The sequence below is a fragment of the Sciurus carolinensis genome, chromosome 5 (assembly GCF_902686445.1).
Source record: "Sciurus carolinensis chromosome 5, mSciCar1.2, whole genome shotgun sequence".
NCBI lineage: Eukaryota > Metazoa > Chordata > Mammalia > Rodentia > Sciuridae > Sciurus > Sciurus carolinensis.
In genome coordinates this window covers 101,787,251-101,806,795 of record NC_062217.1, presented here as the reverse complement: position 1 = coordinate 101,806,795, position 19,545 = coordinate 101,787,251, and the positions used below count along the sequence as shown (strand labels likewise).

Sequence of the window (19,545 nt, the reverse complement as noted above, 5' to 3'; positions counted from 1 at the left end):
GCCAGAGTGCTCCTGGATATCCATGTTAGGGCAAAATAGATTCCATTTTGTTTAAGGCACTGTGATGGGTCTCTGTTATAGCAACTAGACATGTGGCCTCACTACTCACAGAGCCACTCAGAACACAGTACAAGAATATTTAATGAGATAGTAAGATCTATCATTAAGTGAAAAAAAAAAATACAACCCTGCAAAACCAGGTTGTTACATCCCATTATTTTCTACAAAAACTATGCATCTAATAAATTCATATAAGATATTGGTAAGCTATATGATAAGATGTTGGTGGTGGTTATCTTTAGGTTGTGAGGTTATAGATGGTTTTAATTTTTTATCATATGTGTTTTTTCTAAAACAGCATTTTAACTTTTAATTCATTGATTGATTGATTTTACCTTTAGAAAACTTTTTCTGAAGAACACAATAAAAGGAAAGTCAGCCATGCACTCACCACTTAAAAAAATCTATTCAAGGATTATAAGTTCAGATGCCTTCAGACCTCAGACAGGAATCATCGTTGTGTGAAGGCATAAGACATCACAATGGGGCTGGGTATGGAGCATGGCCAGTTTTGTTCCGTGCAATTGTTTTCACATTTTAGATATAAATATAAAACAAAGCCAGCACCGATTCTGAACAAAAAACAAAAAACAAAACCCTCAAAACACAAAAAACAAAAAACCTCTTCACTGGCTGAAGAGTCAGGCATCAACCTCTGTGTAAAGTAAGAAATGGGAGTCTCCTGCCCATTGCTCATTCTCTACTCCGATCTCCCTTCTCTCCAAACAATTTCCTGGTTAAAGAGGTGAATCTTCCTAGATGGGAATCATTTTCTGTTTTCAGATGGGGATGCTCAAAAAGGTTAGGATATTCCAGAGCTAGAAAGTAGCAGGTAGGACTTGAAACACCAGACCTATTGTACTACTTCAAATTGCAGAATAGCAGGGAGAGAAACAACTAAAAAGGTTTTGGGTAAAGTTGTGGGGAACAGATCAGAGAGAAGTGCTTCTGTACTTGGCCTTCCTTATAGGTCTGGTCAGGGTATCTGCTGGCTCTGCAAATTCAGTGTCCTTTATGACCACCTCAGAGGTGCCTTTCTGTAACTGTCCTAAAGCCTTCAGCAGCATTCAGCAATAGATACGGGAAAGAGAAGACGATTGATTGTCCCTCTTTAATTCATGGGCTTATTTAAGTCCTGACTTATCCCAGAGAGCAGGGAAGGACACAGACTAGCCCTGAAGGGAGGAACTTGCTTTGTTCCATGTCTGAGGCACTTATGGTCAAATGCTTTGTTCATGACTCTGTCCTCTGTGACTTGAGGCAATAGATCTTGTCTTATTAATTTATGCATTCCACATATCTTTATTGCACGCCTACTAGGTGCCAGCATTGACAAGCTTGAGATGACTTGCTTTCTACTCCCACAGCAGTTATAGTATAATTGGGATCTAATATTAGTAAAAAAAAAAAAAATCACACAAAAGCATTATATTAAAAGGTTTAAGCAACATGAAAGAAAACAGAGCTCTTTTTTGCCCTGGCCCTTAGCCTAAGGCTGGCACAGACATGGTTTATCAGCAAACATGTGCTGAAAGAAGCAGGTCCCAGGACCTCCATCTCCTCAACTCAGGAAGGCTGGGAAGTGAGGATGCTGGAGCTGTGCTCTTGCTGGCACTCCCTGGGTACAAGCTTCTGGGGACTACAGGCAGGCTTGAGCAGGCTTGGGCAGCTGAAGTCCTCTCTGGGGGTGCATACTGGGGGCCTACTGCCATAGTTGAAGGTCTGGCCTTGACAATATTCCTTCTTATGGCCATGATGAGATGATTTGAGATGCACGCCTGAGATCCCTAGAGTTTTGTTTACTGGAGTATCTACTGGATGTTACTTGCATAAAACTGATGTTCCCTAGCTCTTCATGGAATAAATGAATGTATGAATCCATTAATAGGTAAAGCAGGAATGCCCCTGGTGTGTCATGGTAAGTCATGCTGAACTTCCCCCTCACCAGCCTGGCCTGTTGGGATTGCTGACACTGAGAAGTGGGAATTGCCTGGACCAGCCTGACCCAGTTACCAGTCACTCTCATTCAATAAATATTTCTATTGGGATCCAAATAGAAGAGAAGTTGCTGTTGGTTGAGGATGAGGTCACCAGGAGGGGAGGGACACAGAGGTCCATTCCCGAGAATGCACTGAGAAGTCTTGCCATGACCTGGTCATGCATGGCATGACAACATAAACTACATCACCAGGACAAAACACACAATAGGAGCAGAGCACTGAAGTATTGGGAGAGGGCAGCACCTTGGTTAGGTGGAGCCTAATTGTGTGTGGGAGTGGGCTGGTCAGATAGAAAGAGGAAGGGTCTAGAAAATCGAAGTTTGCAGGAGTTTCACAGAAAGGTCAAAGCTATGAAGCACCTATGGGGTGTGTGTGTGTGTGTGTGTGAGAGAGAGAGAGAGAGAGAGAGAGAGAGAGAGAGAGAGAGAGAGAGAGGAGAGAGAGGAAAAAGTGAAGAAGAGAAGAAGAGAGAGGAGGGGGAGGGGAGAGAATAACCTGCCAATGGACTGGTCAGATACTAAAAGGTAGCCACTGTCAATAAAGGAAGTTTAAGAAGCCAGATTTGATCCCAAGTCTGCCTGATTGAAAACCCTTTCCCTCCCACTGCAGCTGTTTACATAATTCAAATCTGTTAGAAATGGGAAAGCTTTATTGTGTTTACTAATCATTCATGTAGCAAACTTATTTCATTCGTTCAATCGTCATTTCAATTAAATTTTGCACATTTATGGAGCACTTAGCAAGGGCAATCAACTGTGATTTGGTTCAGGGGAAACATGTCTTGTTTAGGAGGGTTCAGTGAGGAGTGTTGGGCTTGGGTTTGGGAGGGAGGCTTGAACGCCAGCCCTGCTTCTGTTGCTCCTTAGTTCAGAAAGCCACCATCACCCCGCCAACCTCTCACATTCTATAACTCCCTTCTTTAAGTCTTGTGCAGAACTGCTTTGTACCCGACGCTGACCTTGAAAGTTATTTTTTCTGGAGGTTCATTGGTGAGATAATAAGCCTCCAATAAAGGAAATCTTTCTTCTATTTTTGGTCAGATTGGATTTGATATTTCCTTGGATTGATTTAGTTTTCTTATTAGCGATTCATTATTGCATTTAATAATAGCAAGACTTACTGACTAATTGCTTATAATTTTTTTTTGCTCCAAGTCAGTGACTCCAAAAGATCAATCCAAGCAGTCCTGAGTCCTGAGTCCTGCATGTTGGGATGCTAGAAATCAAATCCCGTAGGTGCATCTGTAAGATGTATCCAGACTGATGTGAAGTGCAGTCTCTGAAATTCTCACTGCGACTAGAACTGGGAAGAAGAAGGCTGACAGCAGATGCTTTTGAGAACCCTTAACTCTGATGCAAACCTGGGCCAGGGGAGACTGTGTCTGTGAGTTTTCTCCATCTGAAGTTGCAGGAGGGGACGTGAGAATGAGAGCTCCAGAAGTTCCTCCAGGGCAGTGGAGAGAAGGTCAAATGGATCCAGTGTCTTCTGGTATGGTTTCTAAATGGTACTGGTACCCTTTCTTGCTGATTCCTCATCTCCTTTCCTAGCCAGAACCTTCAGGGGCTGGCTTCTGAGGCCATGACCTCAGGTCTGTGTCCTCTGCCTCTACACAGAGTAGGTGCTAGATAAGTGTTTACTGAAATGAATTCAACTGGACCCTGATCTCCAGTTGAGTTTCCAGTTTCCCCGAACACACCCCCTTTCTACTCTTACACTTGACAAGAAGTGATCATCAGTCTGAGAATGATGATTGGTAGACTCATAAAGATTTTTTCAGGGATCAGAGCATCAGATTCCTGCAGGGACCAGGTGGGTTACACAAATGTGAGAGGTGGTCTGGAAGAAAGCAGTGTGGAAGAGTGAGGCCCGTGGCCAAGTGGAATTGATGTGCTGAGGTTAATGGCAATTAATTTAAATTTCTAAAACATTTCTGTTGGTCAAATACAATACCTTTAATCCAGTTCAAAGGACCTTGGTTTGAATTTCCTAGTCAAATGGGTGTGCTGAGTGAAATTCAACAAACTAGGCAATTGAGTGTGAAAAGTGGAAAAATGTAAGGAAGCAAACATGGCAAGTAGGCAGGCACAGCCATAGGATGAGGAGCCATCATGGAGCTCTCCCAAGGGTGGTGTTGGTTTGGCTCATGAGGAACTTATCGTAGAGCAACTAGAGGGCAAGTAACCAAAAGAGATCCTGTAGCATCTCTCCAGGAACAGCTCCCTACTGGGGCCAGGAAAGTCCAGACAGTTAGATACCATAGTAGCAGTAAGACAATAAAAATAAGAACAAAATAGGCATAGCTGGTGTTCACTGAGTAGTTGGATAATGGACATTGTGTTCAGCTCTATCTTTTCAGAACTTTTTTCTTTACTTTTTATAGACTTATTTCCTAGAGCCATTTTCTACAAATAGCAACATCAAGCAGATACTACAGAGAGTTTCATACAGCTCTAGCTCTCAAAGATATGCATTCTCTTCCATGATTAACAGCCAACACCAGAGAAGTAAATTTGTAACAATTGATGAACCTACTGTGACACATCATTGTCACATGGAGACCATAGTTTACATTATGGTTCACTCTTGGTGTTGGACATTCTCTGGGTTGGGACACAAGTCAAATGTCATGTATTCATAATTATAGAATTATGCAGGATAGTTTGAATGTCCTAAAACTGTTCTAGAATTGTCTTTTAATCTTCCCCAAAGCACTCTGTGTAGGCATTATTGTCCCACTTCACAGAAAGAGTCACGGATGTTCTGTGAAAGTGACTTGCTCAAGTTCACCCAGCTCCTCTGGACCAGAGTCTGCTTGGATGGAGCTAGGGTTGCACAGACTCTGCAGGCAGCAGACCTGCCTTCCATGAACTGCCTTCTCTCCTTGTGTAATTTGGAGGACTGGAGCCACCTTCGAAGTTTGGCAGCAAAGATGGAGTCAAAAGCTGGAACTGAGTTGGGAGATCCTGCACCGCATGGGAGTCCATATTTTCCTTTGGTCAATAACAGGTGAAGTTATTGGAATTTGGCTTGCATTTGAGCAGCTGGTATTACTTTTACATGATAGTAAAACTAGAGAATTATATGGAATTCTCAAGATAATAAAATGCATATCTATCCCTTGTGTGTATACATATTTTTCTGTTCATGAGTCTCCTGTTCATCTGGAATTTCAACTAGCTGCTATTTAAAAAATATATTTTATCATGTTTAGCTAACCCATGCTTTATTGGCAATTTCCAAAACTACAAAATGACAATAGATTTGCCAATAAGTAGAGGGCATGTTGTATTCACATTGATCATGTATGTATTTTGCCTTTCATCTTCCACAGGTGAGCTGTGTGGTCACTGGGAATTACATGGGGATTTTTTAAAGATTACAATCAAAATAACAGTACAAATCATCTGAACCCTTCTTTGAAGGATCTATGTTTTGATGCATAGCAATTCAATGTGTTTTTCCCCGCCTCTTCCTGCTAAGTGAAGTATTTTTATCTGCTCTACCTTCATTGCTATGTCATGTTTACTGAAATTGTTTTTGTTAAGGAAGTTTTAAAAGGGAGAGTGAAAAAAGCTCTTATGGGCACAATTAAGATATGAAGTCCCGCTTAAATGTATTTGGGCTCAAATATATGCATAGAAGTGCCTCTAAATGTTTCCCCAACTTTCCTAAAACAGAGAAAATGGAAAGAAGTTAATACCATGTGTGGTGTTGGAGATCTCAATCCAGAGCCTTAAATCCCTAGATTTTCTAAGGATTTAGGATTCTTTTCAGGAATCAATTTTAAATGACTCATAATTCAACTGAAAACAATTGAGGGTTTGTATGTATAGATGATCCCATTTCCAACATTTTATTGCTGCTCTCAGTGTTTTTGTGATGACAGTTTTCCCTTCATAGAACCAACTTAAAATTAGAAAAATCAAACACACATTAGAGAACACAGATTTACTCTGCTATTAATTGATACAGAGATGTAAAGATCTCATCACCTGGGCGGGAGTCCAGCACATCCCCTGCAGACATTTTCAGGGGCCAGAGCCTGGGTCATCAGCAGCCTATTTGGCCTAAGCTGAGCTGTCTACCTTTAGGAACTGAGCCTTGAATTTTCAGCACCAGGGATGTGAGCACTGGGGCAGCTACCTCTGCTACACATCTGCACACAAGTTTTGGGGTGTGTGTGTGTGTTACTTTCTTCCACTTTATTATTTTTTTAAAGGCGAAGAACCTTGAAAGTCAAACTCCTCACTCTGCTTTGGTTTTTCTTTGCCCTGCTGGACAGGAGGTAAGGTAGCACACCCTATTTAGCATCCAGAAAATGATTCTTAGCGGGAATGCAGTTTCTGCCGCTACTGTGGATTAAATACGTAGAGAAGAAGGCTTGAGGACTACAGAATTATCTCCTTGCTGAGGTTGGAAGGGAAGGCAGGCAATAGGAAAATCCGTTGAAATATGACCGCATGGTTTTAACTTTAAATAAGCATTTCTGTCCTAATAGAAACCCTTTCTAATGTCTCCTACGGCTTTGATTTTGGAACACGTCACATTCCTCATTAAAGCAATCACTGTTAAAACATAAAGCAACACAGGATTTATTTCTTCATTAAACTGATGATCCGTATATGAAGCCAATTAACATTATGAGTCTGGTGAACATCAAGTGTAAAGAGGTTAGAGAAAATTAAAAGCAGTCACCTTGGTCTTTAGATAAAGAAAGTACACTTTTAGGTTGTAAATTATCAGAGTGTCCAAGCGGGACAGATCGGCGAATTTGGTTAATTGGAAAATACATTTTACCGCACAAGAATTAAGAAAAAAAAATAACCGTTTCGTTACTAACTCTTTTTGGGAGGGAGAAGGGAACCATAGCGAATACCTATTAATCACCTTCTCAGAGTATCTGAGACAATTTGGGAAATTAGGAACTTGCGTCATCAAAGTTTACTGTAGATTTTCGTTTCTGCAGTTGTTTGTTTGTTTATTCGCTGTTTTGCTAACAGAAACGAACCCAGACTATTGGCTCTGGGAGAGGGACGGCGGGAGAGGCGAGGCCGTGGGTCCGGAGCTGACTTGAAGCCCGGTGCAAGGTAGGTGTTTTCCCGGAGCTTGGCCGGTTGTCTAGCCAGGGAGGCATCCAGGATCCTGTCGAAGGGCGCTGGGAGGGCGGGGGCCAGGAAGCAAGGGGCCGTGGGATGTTTCCGGGTTGGAGCCACCGGGTAGGATCCGCTCTCGCGACTGTGGACTCGGGAGTTCGGACCTTGATGCTACAGCGCGCGTCCTAAGTAATTTTCTCAGATTGTACCGGGAGAGGATTAAGGTCCGTCCCCCGATGCCCAGAATCCGACTGGGCGGGTCTCGCCGCTGCGCAGCATAGTTGCCCAGACAGGCCCTGGGGACCCGTTTCTTTCCCAGCAGAAGTCCTGGGATGGGTTGAAAACAGCATCGCTGTCCAAGGTTCTGATCGGCCGAAAAGCTTGGTAGTGCGCTGTTCGCAGATTCCAGACAAACTTATCTAGTCCATCTCTGAGCCTTGATAGGAACCTGTGTCAGTTGATATTAGGGATGGGGAGCTTGAACCTCACGGGTTTCTGGGGCCAATGAGGCTCCCAGAGCTGGGCTGTTTGTCCTCAGGTTTCCCCGCGCAAATCCGCAAGTGAACCTTCCTCGCCTCGATTCACAGCCACTGGACTCCAGGAGCGCACAGGGCGCACAGGCGGGGAGTTGAGCTTAAGCCAGAAGGGAATCCGAGAGGGCTTTTGGCAGACTCAGGAGCGCAAAAGGGGGGTCCGACCCGGCTCTTGAAAGGGTTGCAGGGTTGGGTGCCTCTGAAGGAGACAGGGAGAGAGACCCAGACAAGCTCCCGTGAGCCGGCCTCTTGGCCTGGGGATGAAAGAAGGTCCGCTCCCGAGGCTCCAGCCCTTTCTCCAAGTACTGGAAGCGGCGCACTTGGCTCCGTCTGGCCCCTGCCAGATATCTCACTCGCCTCCCGAACCTGCGGCATTCTCCCAGATTGGCCTCCTGGACTCCCGGAGTCAGTGGCCCTGGCAAAGCTGGCGCCGTGGGTCTCTCTACTCTGAACCGAGCCGGAGTTTTCAGCGATTCCTTGCTAGCGGCAGGGCCAGAGTCCAGTGTCCGGATAGCTGAACCCAGGAGGGTCCGCTTCCATGAAACAGATCACAACTTGCCTCAGTCTGAGCGGTGCGGCGTTTTCCTTTTTTTTTTTCCCGGAGGAATGTCCACTGCAGGCCAGGGCACCAGCACTCAGTCCTTTAGCTGCACGCTAGTAGTTCCGGGGCGTATGTCCATGAGTGGGCCCGCCAGGCCTTTTGTTTCCAACGCGCTACGTCTTTAAGATCGAGGCAGGATTACGGGCCCGGGCAGGGACTCGACCCACCGCCTCTCCAAAGCTCTCGAACGCGGCATTAGAATGTTTATAAAATATTCAATTTATGTAGTCTGTCCAAGAAGCCATTGTCCCAAAAATAAAATCAGCAGTCTAGACGGAACACAGACACCAGAACTTATCAACAGTTGTCTGACTTGCATCTTCTGATGCATCTTGAGTGGGTCATAATACCAACTTTATTTTCAGTGGTGCATAAATTAATTACACGCATTTAATAACCAAAATATCATTATATTCCCCCTTTAATATCATAAAGGCTTTCCGCCAGGGAAGCACTTAATAGTGCAGGGGGCCGTAACGGGCTATTATCCTGGTGTAATGCTATTACAGAACCAATTATGCGCCATTAGACTTGCTTTTTTTGCAGTTTATGTGATTTGATCCAATCCCGCGCCCCTGACTTGAAAATTTCAGCCCGGTACTTTAGAGTTTAATTTTCACCCAGGCAGAGAGAAGGGCGGTCTCTCTCCGCTGAGTGTCTGCCTCGGATGCATTTTAAAAGTAATTGCGAAGGGTCCCACCGCATATCATTTGCATGGAGAAGCGAACATAAATTCAGGGACCCCTTGCTGGGAACAAAATCAAACTTTCCTTTTGTACGATCGCTTGGAAAGGAAAGCCGTGTGCAAAGAGTCCCCCCAAAACCCATCCGGTGGCGACAATTAGCAGCGCTTTGTCAATTTGCAGCCCGGGAGTCGCCAGGCCTCTGACAAGGGCGAGCCCAAATCCATTCTCTCCCGGAGAAAGAAGGTTTGAGTCTGAGGGGATATGGGGTGGGGGTGGGCCTAGTGTTCAAAACACAACCTCTTTGTGGGGGGGAGTGCTGTTGGTGGAGGTTGTTTCTATCCTCTTTTAGAAGAAAAGAGGAAAAACATTCCCGATGTTTGCTGAGAAATGACGGATTTTTTTTTTTTTTTACACCACGTGGGCCATTTGTAAGGCCCAATAGACCTATCCAAGTTACTCGCTGTAGACAGCGCTGGAAATAATCAGATTAAGGCCAATTATGCGTGAGATTATAAAGGCGAGTGCTGAGCGGCGGCGCGCGCTGTAGACAGACAGCAAGACATCTGGCCACTTCCCGAGTCACTTCTCTGGTCCTGCGGGCGCCAGCAGCGCCGAGCCCCGCCCGCCGCCAGCCGAACCCCGCGTGCGGACCGGAGGCGGTCACGCTCCGGCCTTCTCGCCAGTCTCCCGCGGAGGTACGCGGGGTTCCCGACCCACTCCCCGGGCCCCTCGTGCGGGGCCTTGGGGCCGACTGTCTTCCTGGCGGTAGCTGCCGCCGGAGCAGCTGGCCTTGTACGTTCACTAGACCCGCTGCGGTGGCCTGGTGCGGGGCTTGCGGCCGGGACCCCCGAGAGCCCGGAACCAGACTGCGGGTTTGGTGTTGGGGCCTGGGCGAGGGCTCAACTCTCCGGGACGTGGACCCGCCCCACCTTGCGGGATCCTGGCTTGCGACCGGAGGTCCCACTACCTCCCCTCCTGTCCCCGCAGTGGGCTGAAGGCGCTGGGACGGGGCTTTTCAAAAGGGGTGCTCTCCGTGTGCCCCTGGGCCGGGCCGGAGCGCAGGCAGGAGACTTAGGCTCTATGCTGTTTGCTTTGCAGCCAGGCCAGAGCTATACGCGCCGGTCGGTCCCGCCGCCACCCACCCAAGTTCGGCCGTCCAGTCCATCCGACCGTCGGCGATGTTTTATTTCCACTGTCCGCCACAGCTAGAAGGTGAGTAAGCGCCGTTCCCCCGGCTGCTGGGCGAGGCCGAAGCCGGCTGAAAGGGTCGGAGCGGTAGCAGGGCTGGCGGGTGGTGGGGTCCCCGCCCTGGAGGGGTAGCAGCCTGGCGGTGAGTAGGGGCGCCCTTAGTATCCTTCCCACAGCGTGCTCCATCCCCCGTCCCCGGTTTCCCCTTAACCACCTGCCTCCCACCTCCTTCCCCGCCCGGGACCCGCTGCCCCGGGCTATGCTTGCCGCGGGGAGGGCCGGTCCTCCCAGCACAGATGCTGGTGTCACGCCTCTAATCGGGGCTTCTCTGCCCAGGGGGCCGCATCAATCTTTCACGGTGTTTTGCAAACATCCCGGAAAGCCAAGGCGAGCTGGCCCCCAGCATCCTGGGCCCCACCGCGAGCAAAGGAGGACCCATTGCTGGGCTGCTGTCACTCCAGGCGTTTGGTGGGAGTGCTCCAAGCACCCCGCCCCGCTATTCTGGGCGACTTAATGTCAGTCCCTGGCGGCCGAGCTGCCTGCCCTGCCTACCACCTGCCCCGTGCACCCTACCATGAATTTACTCTGTGCCTCACTGGGTTTCTGACCCCAAAGACCATCCACTCTCCACTCTCCACTCCCCAGGGCCAGGGTCCAGGAACTGGTTTTTGAAGATCTCCAGACCTTAGAAAAAATTTCCTTTCAGGATCCCTGATGTTGAGTGGAGGTGGGTGGTGAGAAGGGAACACCTTGGAATTCTGGGTGCCTCCAGTCAGGGCCTAGAGGTACCGAGGGAGGGTGGGTCCTTTGAGGGCAGAGATTAGTGTCCATCAGGGAAATGTGCAGCCCCACACTCTGGGCTTGAACAGGGATTCTTCAAAGCTGTATCTCAGGGATATTAGGGCTTCTGCAATCCTGAAAGCCATACCCCGACTGACCTTTTACAACCTTTTACTTCTTTGATTTATTCTTGCTGTGGAACAAGTTTTGAGGCCAAGAAATCAAGAGAGGCATGGGGCAGGCAAAATGTGGCTAGACACTGAGGGATCTGACTTCAGGCTTAGCTGGGATATCAGAAAGTTTGTTTTTGTCCCCGCTCCTTCCCTCCCTCCAAACAAACAAAAAACTCTAAAGTGCCTAGCAGGATTTTCTAGAGAAGGCTAAAGCAGAGTGGTGTTTAAGTCCCATTATCTCTGTCAGCATTCCTGAAAAGGATGCACTTGCCTGTATTTCACCTCCCTTTACCACCAATGAATGACTCATGCTGTGTAAGCTTTATGGAAAAGTCAGAGGTGCATCTCTTGACACTGTATCCCAGGTCTAAGGAAGACCCTCTATACCTGTGTTTGGTGCACCTTGTTTGTGCTTCTGAATCTTGGGCTGTGGACTGATTGTCACTGGGAGGCACCTTTCCTGGTCAAAGTGGGGGAAGGCAGAGGTTTGGGCATTTAGCAAGTGGTGGACAATCTGGGTGACCTACTGGGAAAACCATGTCTGTAGGGTGTCCTGCAGAAGTGACTTAGGGACAGGCCTGGCCCCAGCTTTCTTTGAGAGTTGCTTGCTGCTCTCAGTTCATCTCAGCTTACTTTTTTTCTGCCCACACCCTGGACACATTCCCTGTTGACACTGATTCTGATTGATATGACTGGAAGAAAGGTAGATGGGGGCTTTAAACACCTTTCCCTTTGTAGATGTGTTTCTATGCAAATTTTTCAGGAAGAGGAGTTTTAATTTAGTTTAGGTTAGTGTAGTTGGGGGAAAGATAATCTGCTCTAAGTGGAAAAGCTGAGGATAGACTTTGGGAATGTGGCATCTTATAGCCTACCAACTTTTTAATTCTATTTTTTAAAATTGTTTTTGAGCGGCTTGCAAGGCAAAGCAAAACAAGGCCCATAATCTCACTTCTCTGATATGTTTGCTGATATTAATTTCAAAAGTACTACATGTACCTATCTGAGAAGTCTGGATAGAGCAGAAACCTATACTTTGGTCAGTGAAATCCTCCTCCATATTTTTTTCTAAAGGTACCTGCTTATTGTGGGTTTCTTATAATTCCTTCAAGAAAAACATGCTTTCCTCCTCATGTACTTCTTTTCTCTGTATATGTTATGCTTTATTTGCACTGAGATCACATTGTCACATTATTCCATATTTTGTTTTTTTTAACCTCATAACATATCTTGGGAATTTTTCCATGCCAATGTACATGAATCTACTGATTTATTTTAGACAGCTGTATAATATTCCATTAAATGTTGTGAAGAAAGTGTTTACTGATGTATGCTTTGACTGTTACTTGTTTTCTTTTTCAATTACAGTGTTTTCAGGAACATTCTTGTCTGTCCTTTTTTAGCACACTTTTAAAATAATATTAATAGATTAAATACCTGCATGTGCCCTTAAACTTTTGATGGTTATTGTCAAAATAAGGCTGCACCAACTGATATTCCTGTAAACAAGAGTAAATGTGTCCAATTTATTACCTCTTATTTGTATTGGGTGTCGTTATGCACCTTATTTAATTTTTTGGGCCCAAATCATGAAAATAGTATTTCATTGTTTTGTTGCATTTTAAGTATATGTGAGGTTTAACATTTTCATAATTATTAACCATTCTGTGTATTTTTAAATAGAGAGCCTATTCACATCTCTTCTTTTCTATTAGGTTGTCAATTTTTTATTAAATTGATGAAGTTGCCTTTTTCAGGATTCAATTTGACATGCAACATTTCACAATAAGATGTTACATGTAAAATTGTGAAATAATTTGGGACAAAAAGGTATAAGTTAGAAGATTGGGAAAGATCATGACTGGAGACCTCAGAGACTGTATTCCCTCCTCCCCAGTCAAGTGCTTTGTTCCAAAAGGAGACAATTGAGCTTTTTGCAAAGTAGTGGAAACAAGACTGATTTGAGACGACCCCTTTTCAATCTCCAATGAGCTGGAAAGAAATATTTCTAACTAGGGTTTTGAGGAAGAATGCAATTTCGGCAGGAAGATTTAGTGGGGGAGAGAAAGGATGTATTCTGGCAAGGGATGTGGCCCTGGAGGGTAAAATAATACCTAGAGGGACCTCCTTTAGTAGATGGAATTTTAAAAAGCCCAGAGGACTTGGTTTCCCCAGGACTGAGGTCCTTCCGAAGGATGTTATCTGGGCTTTGGGAGCTCCTGATGCTGAATGTGCATTGAGTCTGAGCACAGGGCCTGTGGCAGGTAAATTGTTCACTGGTTAATGGAAACTTGCTCATTTGTTTTCCTAAGAAGCCATTGTGGACTATCAAGTAAATAGCGCACATTTGGAAAATGATCTGAATGCACATTTGGGGCCAAACTCTGTTCTGGCATTATCATGAGCTTTGGAGGCTTCTGGGCAGGACAATGTCTTTCTTTTCTAGGGAAGTGAGAGCAGTAGGTGCTTTATAAGGCCTGACCTGAAAGTGTCTTTTGAGAGTGGCCCCGTTTGTGTCTGCCTGGCATTCAAAGCAGTCGCTATTGGTGCAGGTCTTTTGTTAACTGACATCTTAAATAACAGATCCACTATGGTGCTGATGAGCTGTGACGAACGGTAATTAATATTCATTTATAAACTTCTTACTCCTTGCGTTTTGCACTTCTAGGAGAAAAGTGCTGTGAAAAGCTCTTGGTGTTTTCTTTCTTCCCCCAGCTTCCTCCCTCCTCAGCCCTTAACCCTTGTTGGTTATAGAAACAGGGGAAAGTAAACTAACAGGCGAGCGAAAGCAGACATACAGCCCCTTATTAAAGGGTCTGAGATGGGTGGGTGAGATGAAGGCGCACTGGACAAGGTGCAGCTGGGAGCTGGAGGGCAGATAAAGACTCTGCCTCAAGCCAGTGACCCCTTCTGGCTCAGAGTCCAGAATTTTACCAGGAGTGCACTTGACCATCTTGGGGATTAAGGTCACTGCCACCCTATGCAATAGGGACAGCTGGGCCTAAAGTCAAAGGTTTTTTGGAAAGAGAGAATAGGAGAGAGTGGAAAAGAGAGTAGAAAGATGTTATTCTCTTAAGAGAAGCAGAAAAAAACCACTTTGGGATAGATGGACCCTGTCTGGAGTGGGTGGGCAGGTGTCCTGTGAATGAGCTTATAATGCTGGCCTCTGTGGAGAGAGGGGGCCCTTGAGGACTGAGGGTCCCTCTGCTCAGGCTGATCCAGTTTGTTCCCAGTAGGCACTGCGCCCTTTGGCAACCACTCTACAGGGGATTTTGATGATGGGTTTCTGCGGAGAAAACAGCGCCGAAACCGGACGACCTTCACACTTCAGCAGGTAACAAGGTCCATCCCCAATTCTGAGAATCAGTTACTTCCTGCCTCCGGGAAGTCAGAGCTGAGCAACTTCTTGTTGTTTAAAATAAGGCCAACTGATCATGTTAATGGATCTTTTTATTTTATTGAACAATTTATGTATCAAGAAATACGTCTGGGGGAGGGTAGCTAACTTCGTCCTTGTGATTCCAGGAAGTCTAACGAAGAGGCAACAGTGATCTCTACCATTTGTCTTAAGCTGATGGCATGGGGCACATCCCAGGTCAACTCACAATAACCCTTTGAGGAAGGCAGGTCACACCTTCTGATCCCCAGTAGACAGATGGGAAAACTGGGACCCATGAAGTTGACTGTACTATAGATAGTATTGTCACCACCGGTGGAAAGTCTTCAACTGGAACCTTGCTTTTGTATTTCCTAGGCTTGATTATGTCCCTTGAGATCAGTTTCTGTCCTACTCTTGAGCAAAGTGGAGTAGTTGTGAAGGTGACCCACAAACCTCTATGAGGTTTCTGTGGGATTGGCCCAGGGAGGGCTTCCACAAGTAGATATCATTCCACACGCCATGGTGGAAGTTATGCAAATTACTGTTTGTAAAGCCACCCATAGATCTTTAATTCCTATGACAATATTTAAATGTAAATGCAAGAAATATTCCTACTTCTCTTTATTTCTACTTCTTGGGATAGCACTGAGGTTGTTATTAAGTCTGAATTCCTAAGTCATCTGGGATTGAAATTCTCATTTTGCGGAATCTATTCAAGTAGCTTTTTTCTTTATCTCCTTCCTCCATTTGATCTGTGAAACTGCTTCCTCACCACTCACAGCAGCTTTGAAATGTGTATCTGCTTCCCCTCACCTAGCCACAGCCCCTCACCAGTAAATATTTTTCCTTTTACCAGCTGGAAGCTCTTGAAGCAGTCTTTGCCCAAACACACTACCCAGATGTCTTCACCAGAGAAGAGCTAGCCATGAAAATAAACCTCACAGAAGCCAGAGTGCAGGTAAACCTTCTTTTTAATTATTTAACTCTCTAATATTAAAACTGGCAAACTTTTTTTTTTTTTTTGACATCATGACTGCAGAGTGCACATTTGGCCAAAGAAAGCAAATGAAGACTATCTGTCATTTTCATGATGCACTTTAATAACATCAACATAATGTGGAATATTAGATTAGGTTGATTAATCGGTCATTCATAATTAACTAGTGATAATGTTCTACACTAATTTGTCCGCGTCTCTAAGGTACTAAATTACATCAATGCACATCCATTTCCTTGCTTTGGAAAAAAAAAAAAAAAAAAAAAAAAAAAGCTGAGATGCTATTCTCAAAGCAGATCTGACCGCTCTGGGGTGAGGCTGGTCAATTGCAGAGAACCGCGTTTTCAGATGGGAAGCAGGATAGGATCTGCTTTCCAGAAATTGCATCATATCCAACTTTTCCCCTGCACGTGGACTCTTTCAGCAAAGTGGATCCGAAGAATGCGTGCAATTTAAAAATCTTTAAACGGTGCAATGAAAGGGCTGAGCAGAGATGAGCACAGCCCGCATGAAGCGCCTCTAAGCAGGATTTCTTTTCCGAAGCTACACGGTGATTATGTTTAAGTGCACAAACCCGCCGAGCCCAGCAGATGTGCCCGAGTGGAGAAGAACAGATTCACAGTGCCGCCTCTCCGGGCGAGCTATTCTTTGAGCACAATTATATATTCATTTTATTTATGGGGTTTCCTCCATGCTGTTTCTGTTCTTTTTTATGTAGGGGCTTGGGGTTAAGACTATGCAAAGATCTAATTGTAGGAAATATAATAGTTTGCTTTCGGTTCCCCTGGGTCATGTTAGTATCTCTTAAAAACCAATGGCTGAAGAGAGATAATGGAATTCTGAGCAGTAAATTGGGGGTTGTAAACAAATTATTTCCCCTATAATCAGATTATGTGATCCTGATTATTAAATCTGAACATGAATCATTGGTCATATGCGGGCAAATTAAACTGATTATTATTTGGAAATGAAAATCTTCTTTGGCCAGGATACCGTCTATCGTTTCTTTTTTTAATGCCAGCTTGCCAATAGCTGCCTAAAGACTGAACTGCAAATTGAGATAAATGACACAATTATTGAACATTCAGAAGTGGAAGATCATAACTTCTCCCTGAAAGGTGCAAGGGTAAGATAGGGGTGGTGACAATTAAAGCTGGGAATTGTTGTCCAGGCTGTTGTTGGCTATTATGCAGCCAGACAATGGCTGCGAAGCATTTGTTTAGTGAGCTTCCGTGTGGGGACACGGGCTTTCGGTGGCGGGAAGGGAGATGTGTTTACATTTATACCCCTTGCTCATTCAAATATGATTAATGTTCTATAAAGCAGGGTCTTAATCGAAGCTGATGTTGTCAAACAATAACTAAATAGGGAAATAAACGACTCCATCATGCTCTTTCCTCAGAAGCAGGCGAACTGTCAGTGCAAAGTCATTAAAATATGATAATGAAAAATAGCTCAATTAAATGTTGTTATAGCTGTGACCTTCATTCAATTAAGACGCAAGAAAGTGTCTGCATTTTGCTTTGCATTTAACTGCCCTAAATTTAGAATATAGATAAAATCATTATTCAATGGTTGCTGATATGTGCAATTAAAAACCAACTTGATTAAGAAAGAAAGAAACCCAGTTAAAGGAGAATGAAAATGAAGAGATAGGGCCGGTTGGCAGAGGGCTCAGCCTCAAGGACCCAGGCTGTCTCCCTGGCCAGTGTGCTAGCAGCTAGGGGAGGAGGCGAGGATGCCCCCCCCAGGAATCAGAGGGAGGCCTTGCCGATCTTTTTTTTTAAGTCAAGGATTGTCTCCCAGGAGAGGAAAGGAGAGGAGAGGAGAGGAGGGAAGAGGAGAGGGGAGGAGAGGTGAGGTTTTTCTGGATGTAGTAAAGACAGAAGGATCTTGGTGACCTCGGGTACACCTTGAGCTTGGACTGTCTGGCTTCCATGCAGCCTGTCCTTCTGCAGGACACCCCCCTCTAAGAAGGTGCTTAAATCAAGGTGAATCATAAGCCTCCTGCTGACTCAAAGATCACAGAGATGATGATACTAGCTAATGTTCATTGAGTGATTGATTGCTATGTGCCAAGTACTGTGTTCAACGTTTTGCATGCACGTCAACGTTCCTAACGATGCTTGGGAGTTGCTGTTATCATTGTCCCCTAAACAGTTTGAATCATGGTCCTGAGCCAAGTCATTGGACTTCACAATGTGGATTTGTCATTTGCCACCTGGATAACTTTGGGCTTGTTAATTAACCTCTGTGTTTAATTCCCTAACTGTAAAATGGGAACAACAGGACTACTTACCTCATGGGGTTTCAGTGGGTCTAAATCAAGCCCTAGAATTCTAAATTATGGCCGACTCCAGAGTCAGGGTTTCTAATAGGTGCACTGAGCTGGTCATGAACTTACTATGATTTCAGAGTTAGACCACAGGTATGAGACCAGATACACTCAGGGCCTCGGCTTGTTGGATGGCTAAATGAGTCTTTTTGATGAGAAGGCCTGGAGTGGTGTTTTCCAAGCTGCTTTGACAATAACCTCCCAGTAGCAAATACATTTCACATCAAATAAATGGACTCCATGCAACTCAGCTCTGGGAATATCCACAAGCCAACACTTTTACCCTTCCTATGGGCAATGCATTTACATACTTCCTACTATTTAACATTCATTCCTTGAAACATGCCTGTCATAAACTTGTAAGCTGATCCAACGTCCATGGAATAGAAGCTCAGTTCAAAGAGCACAATGTAGGCAGGGGCCGCGTGGTGAGCCATATGCATCTGCTCAGGGTCTAGACCTTCGTGTTGGGGTTCTGGCTCCTTCCCCTTGTTCAATTTTATGCTTCCCTTTGGTGTGTGTTTCCCATTCTGACTTAGGTTTGGTTCCAGAACCGAAGAGCCAAATGGAGAAAAACAGAGAGAGGGGCCTCTGACCAGGAGCCGGGTGCCAAGGAGCCTATGGCAGAGGTGACGCCACCACCAGTGAGAAACATCAACTCCCCACCCCCTGGGGACCAGGCCCGGAACAAGAAAGAGGTGCTGGAGACCCAGCAGAGGTGAGGCCAGCTGGACCTGGGGCCCACGGGGCTCAGGCAGTTCCACAGATACATGAGGGAACTCAATGAAAATTTCTATCTTTGACAGCTTGGGGCGAACTGTGGGTCCTGCTGGTCCTTTCTTCCCCTCCTGCTTGCCGGGGACCCTCCTGAACACAGCCACCTACGCCCAGGCCTTGTCACACGTGGCCTCCCTGAAGGGTGAGTTTGGCTCCGCTGGCGGGTGCAGCCTCATGGGGAGGGTGAAGACCCACTGGCCTGTTGTTTTGTCTCTGCCCATCCTTGCCCCTGAACCGACTGGGTTCCCTTCTCCTGCCAATCACAGCCAGGGTCACAGACACAGGTCCATACTTCCTAGTGAAAGTTCTACATGCATGTGGATGTTGCTGTTAAGGGTCAACAACAGAGGGCTTATCCTAGAGGTGATTGTTTCAAAAGTGACCACTCCATATGTTTATAGCTTCCTTGCTCCCTCTGGCAACATTTTTAGGTGCTGGCCTGCAGCTCATGGGGGAAGCCTGGAGAAAGAAACCATCTCTGTTTCTGAGGACCCTGTCCGATACGTGCAGCTAGTTCACTTGCTTTCCCTTGTGACTCCTGATGCCAGAGGTCTGAACTGTTAGGATTTGTGACTTTGCAAGATTTGCTCTCTTCTCAGTGACTGTTTTTATATGAAGGATGAAAATCATTAGGGTTTTTTTTGGTCAGGCTCAGAGAGAGAAATCCCTGCAGGACTGTCCCTTGGTGATTTCTGTCCCTTTCCTACATGAAAGGACCCATTAGTGGCTCTTAATTCCTGGTAGCAAACTTATTTGTCCGGTGGTCAGGCTGGAGAGCTGTACTGGCCAGGAAAAGGTTTAGCCCCCAGTGGGTCTTGGGTGAATATGAGTACCTGCACTCCACCTCCCAAACCCCCTGTGACAAATAAGCCCTGACTCCCTCAAGGTTTTCCCCTGATAATTGGCAGTAGGAGAGGCCTCCTTAGGGTGTCTGCTGCTTGTTGTG

General features: G+C 45.6%; 1 protein-coding gene across 1 annotated transcript in view; it reads left to right on the top strand.

Annotated features, from left to right (window-relative positions):
* Positions 1 to 10,151: 10,151 nt before the first annotated feature.
* Drgx (dorsal root ganglia homeobox) overlaps positions 10,152 to 19,545 on the top strand; it is a 29,242-nt gene continuing 19,848 nt past the window's right edge. The window contains exons 1-5 of the mRNA XM_047554571.1: positions 10,152 to 10,185; positions 14,348 to 14,445; positions 15,347 to 15,448; positions 18,362 to 18,540; positions 18,629 to 18,741. Coding sequence (XP_047410527.1) covers positions 10,152 to 10,185; positions 14,348 to 14,445; positions 15,347 to 15,448; positions 18,362 to 18,540; positions 18,629 to 18,741 — 526 coding nt within the window. The remainder of the gene's footprint in view (positions 10,186 to 14,347; positions 14,446 to 15,346; positions 15,449 to 18,361; positions 18,541 to 18,628; positions 18,742 to 19,545) is intronic.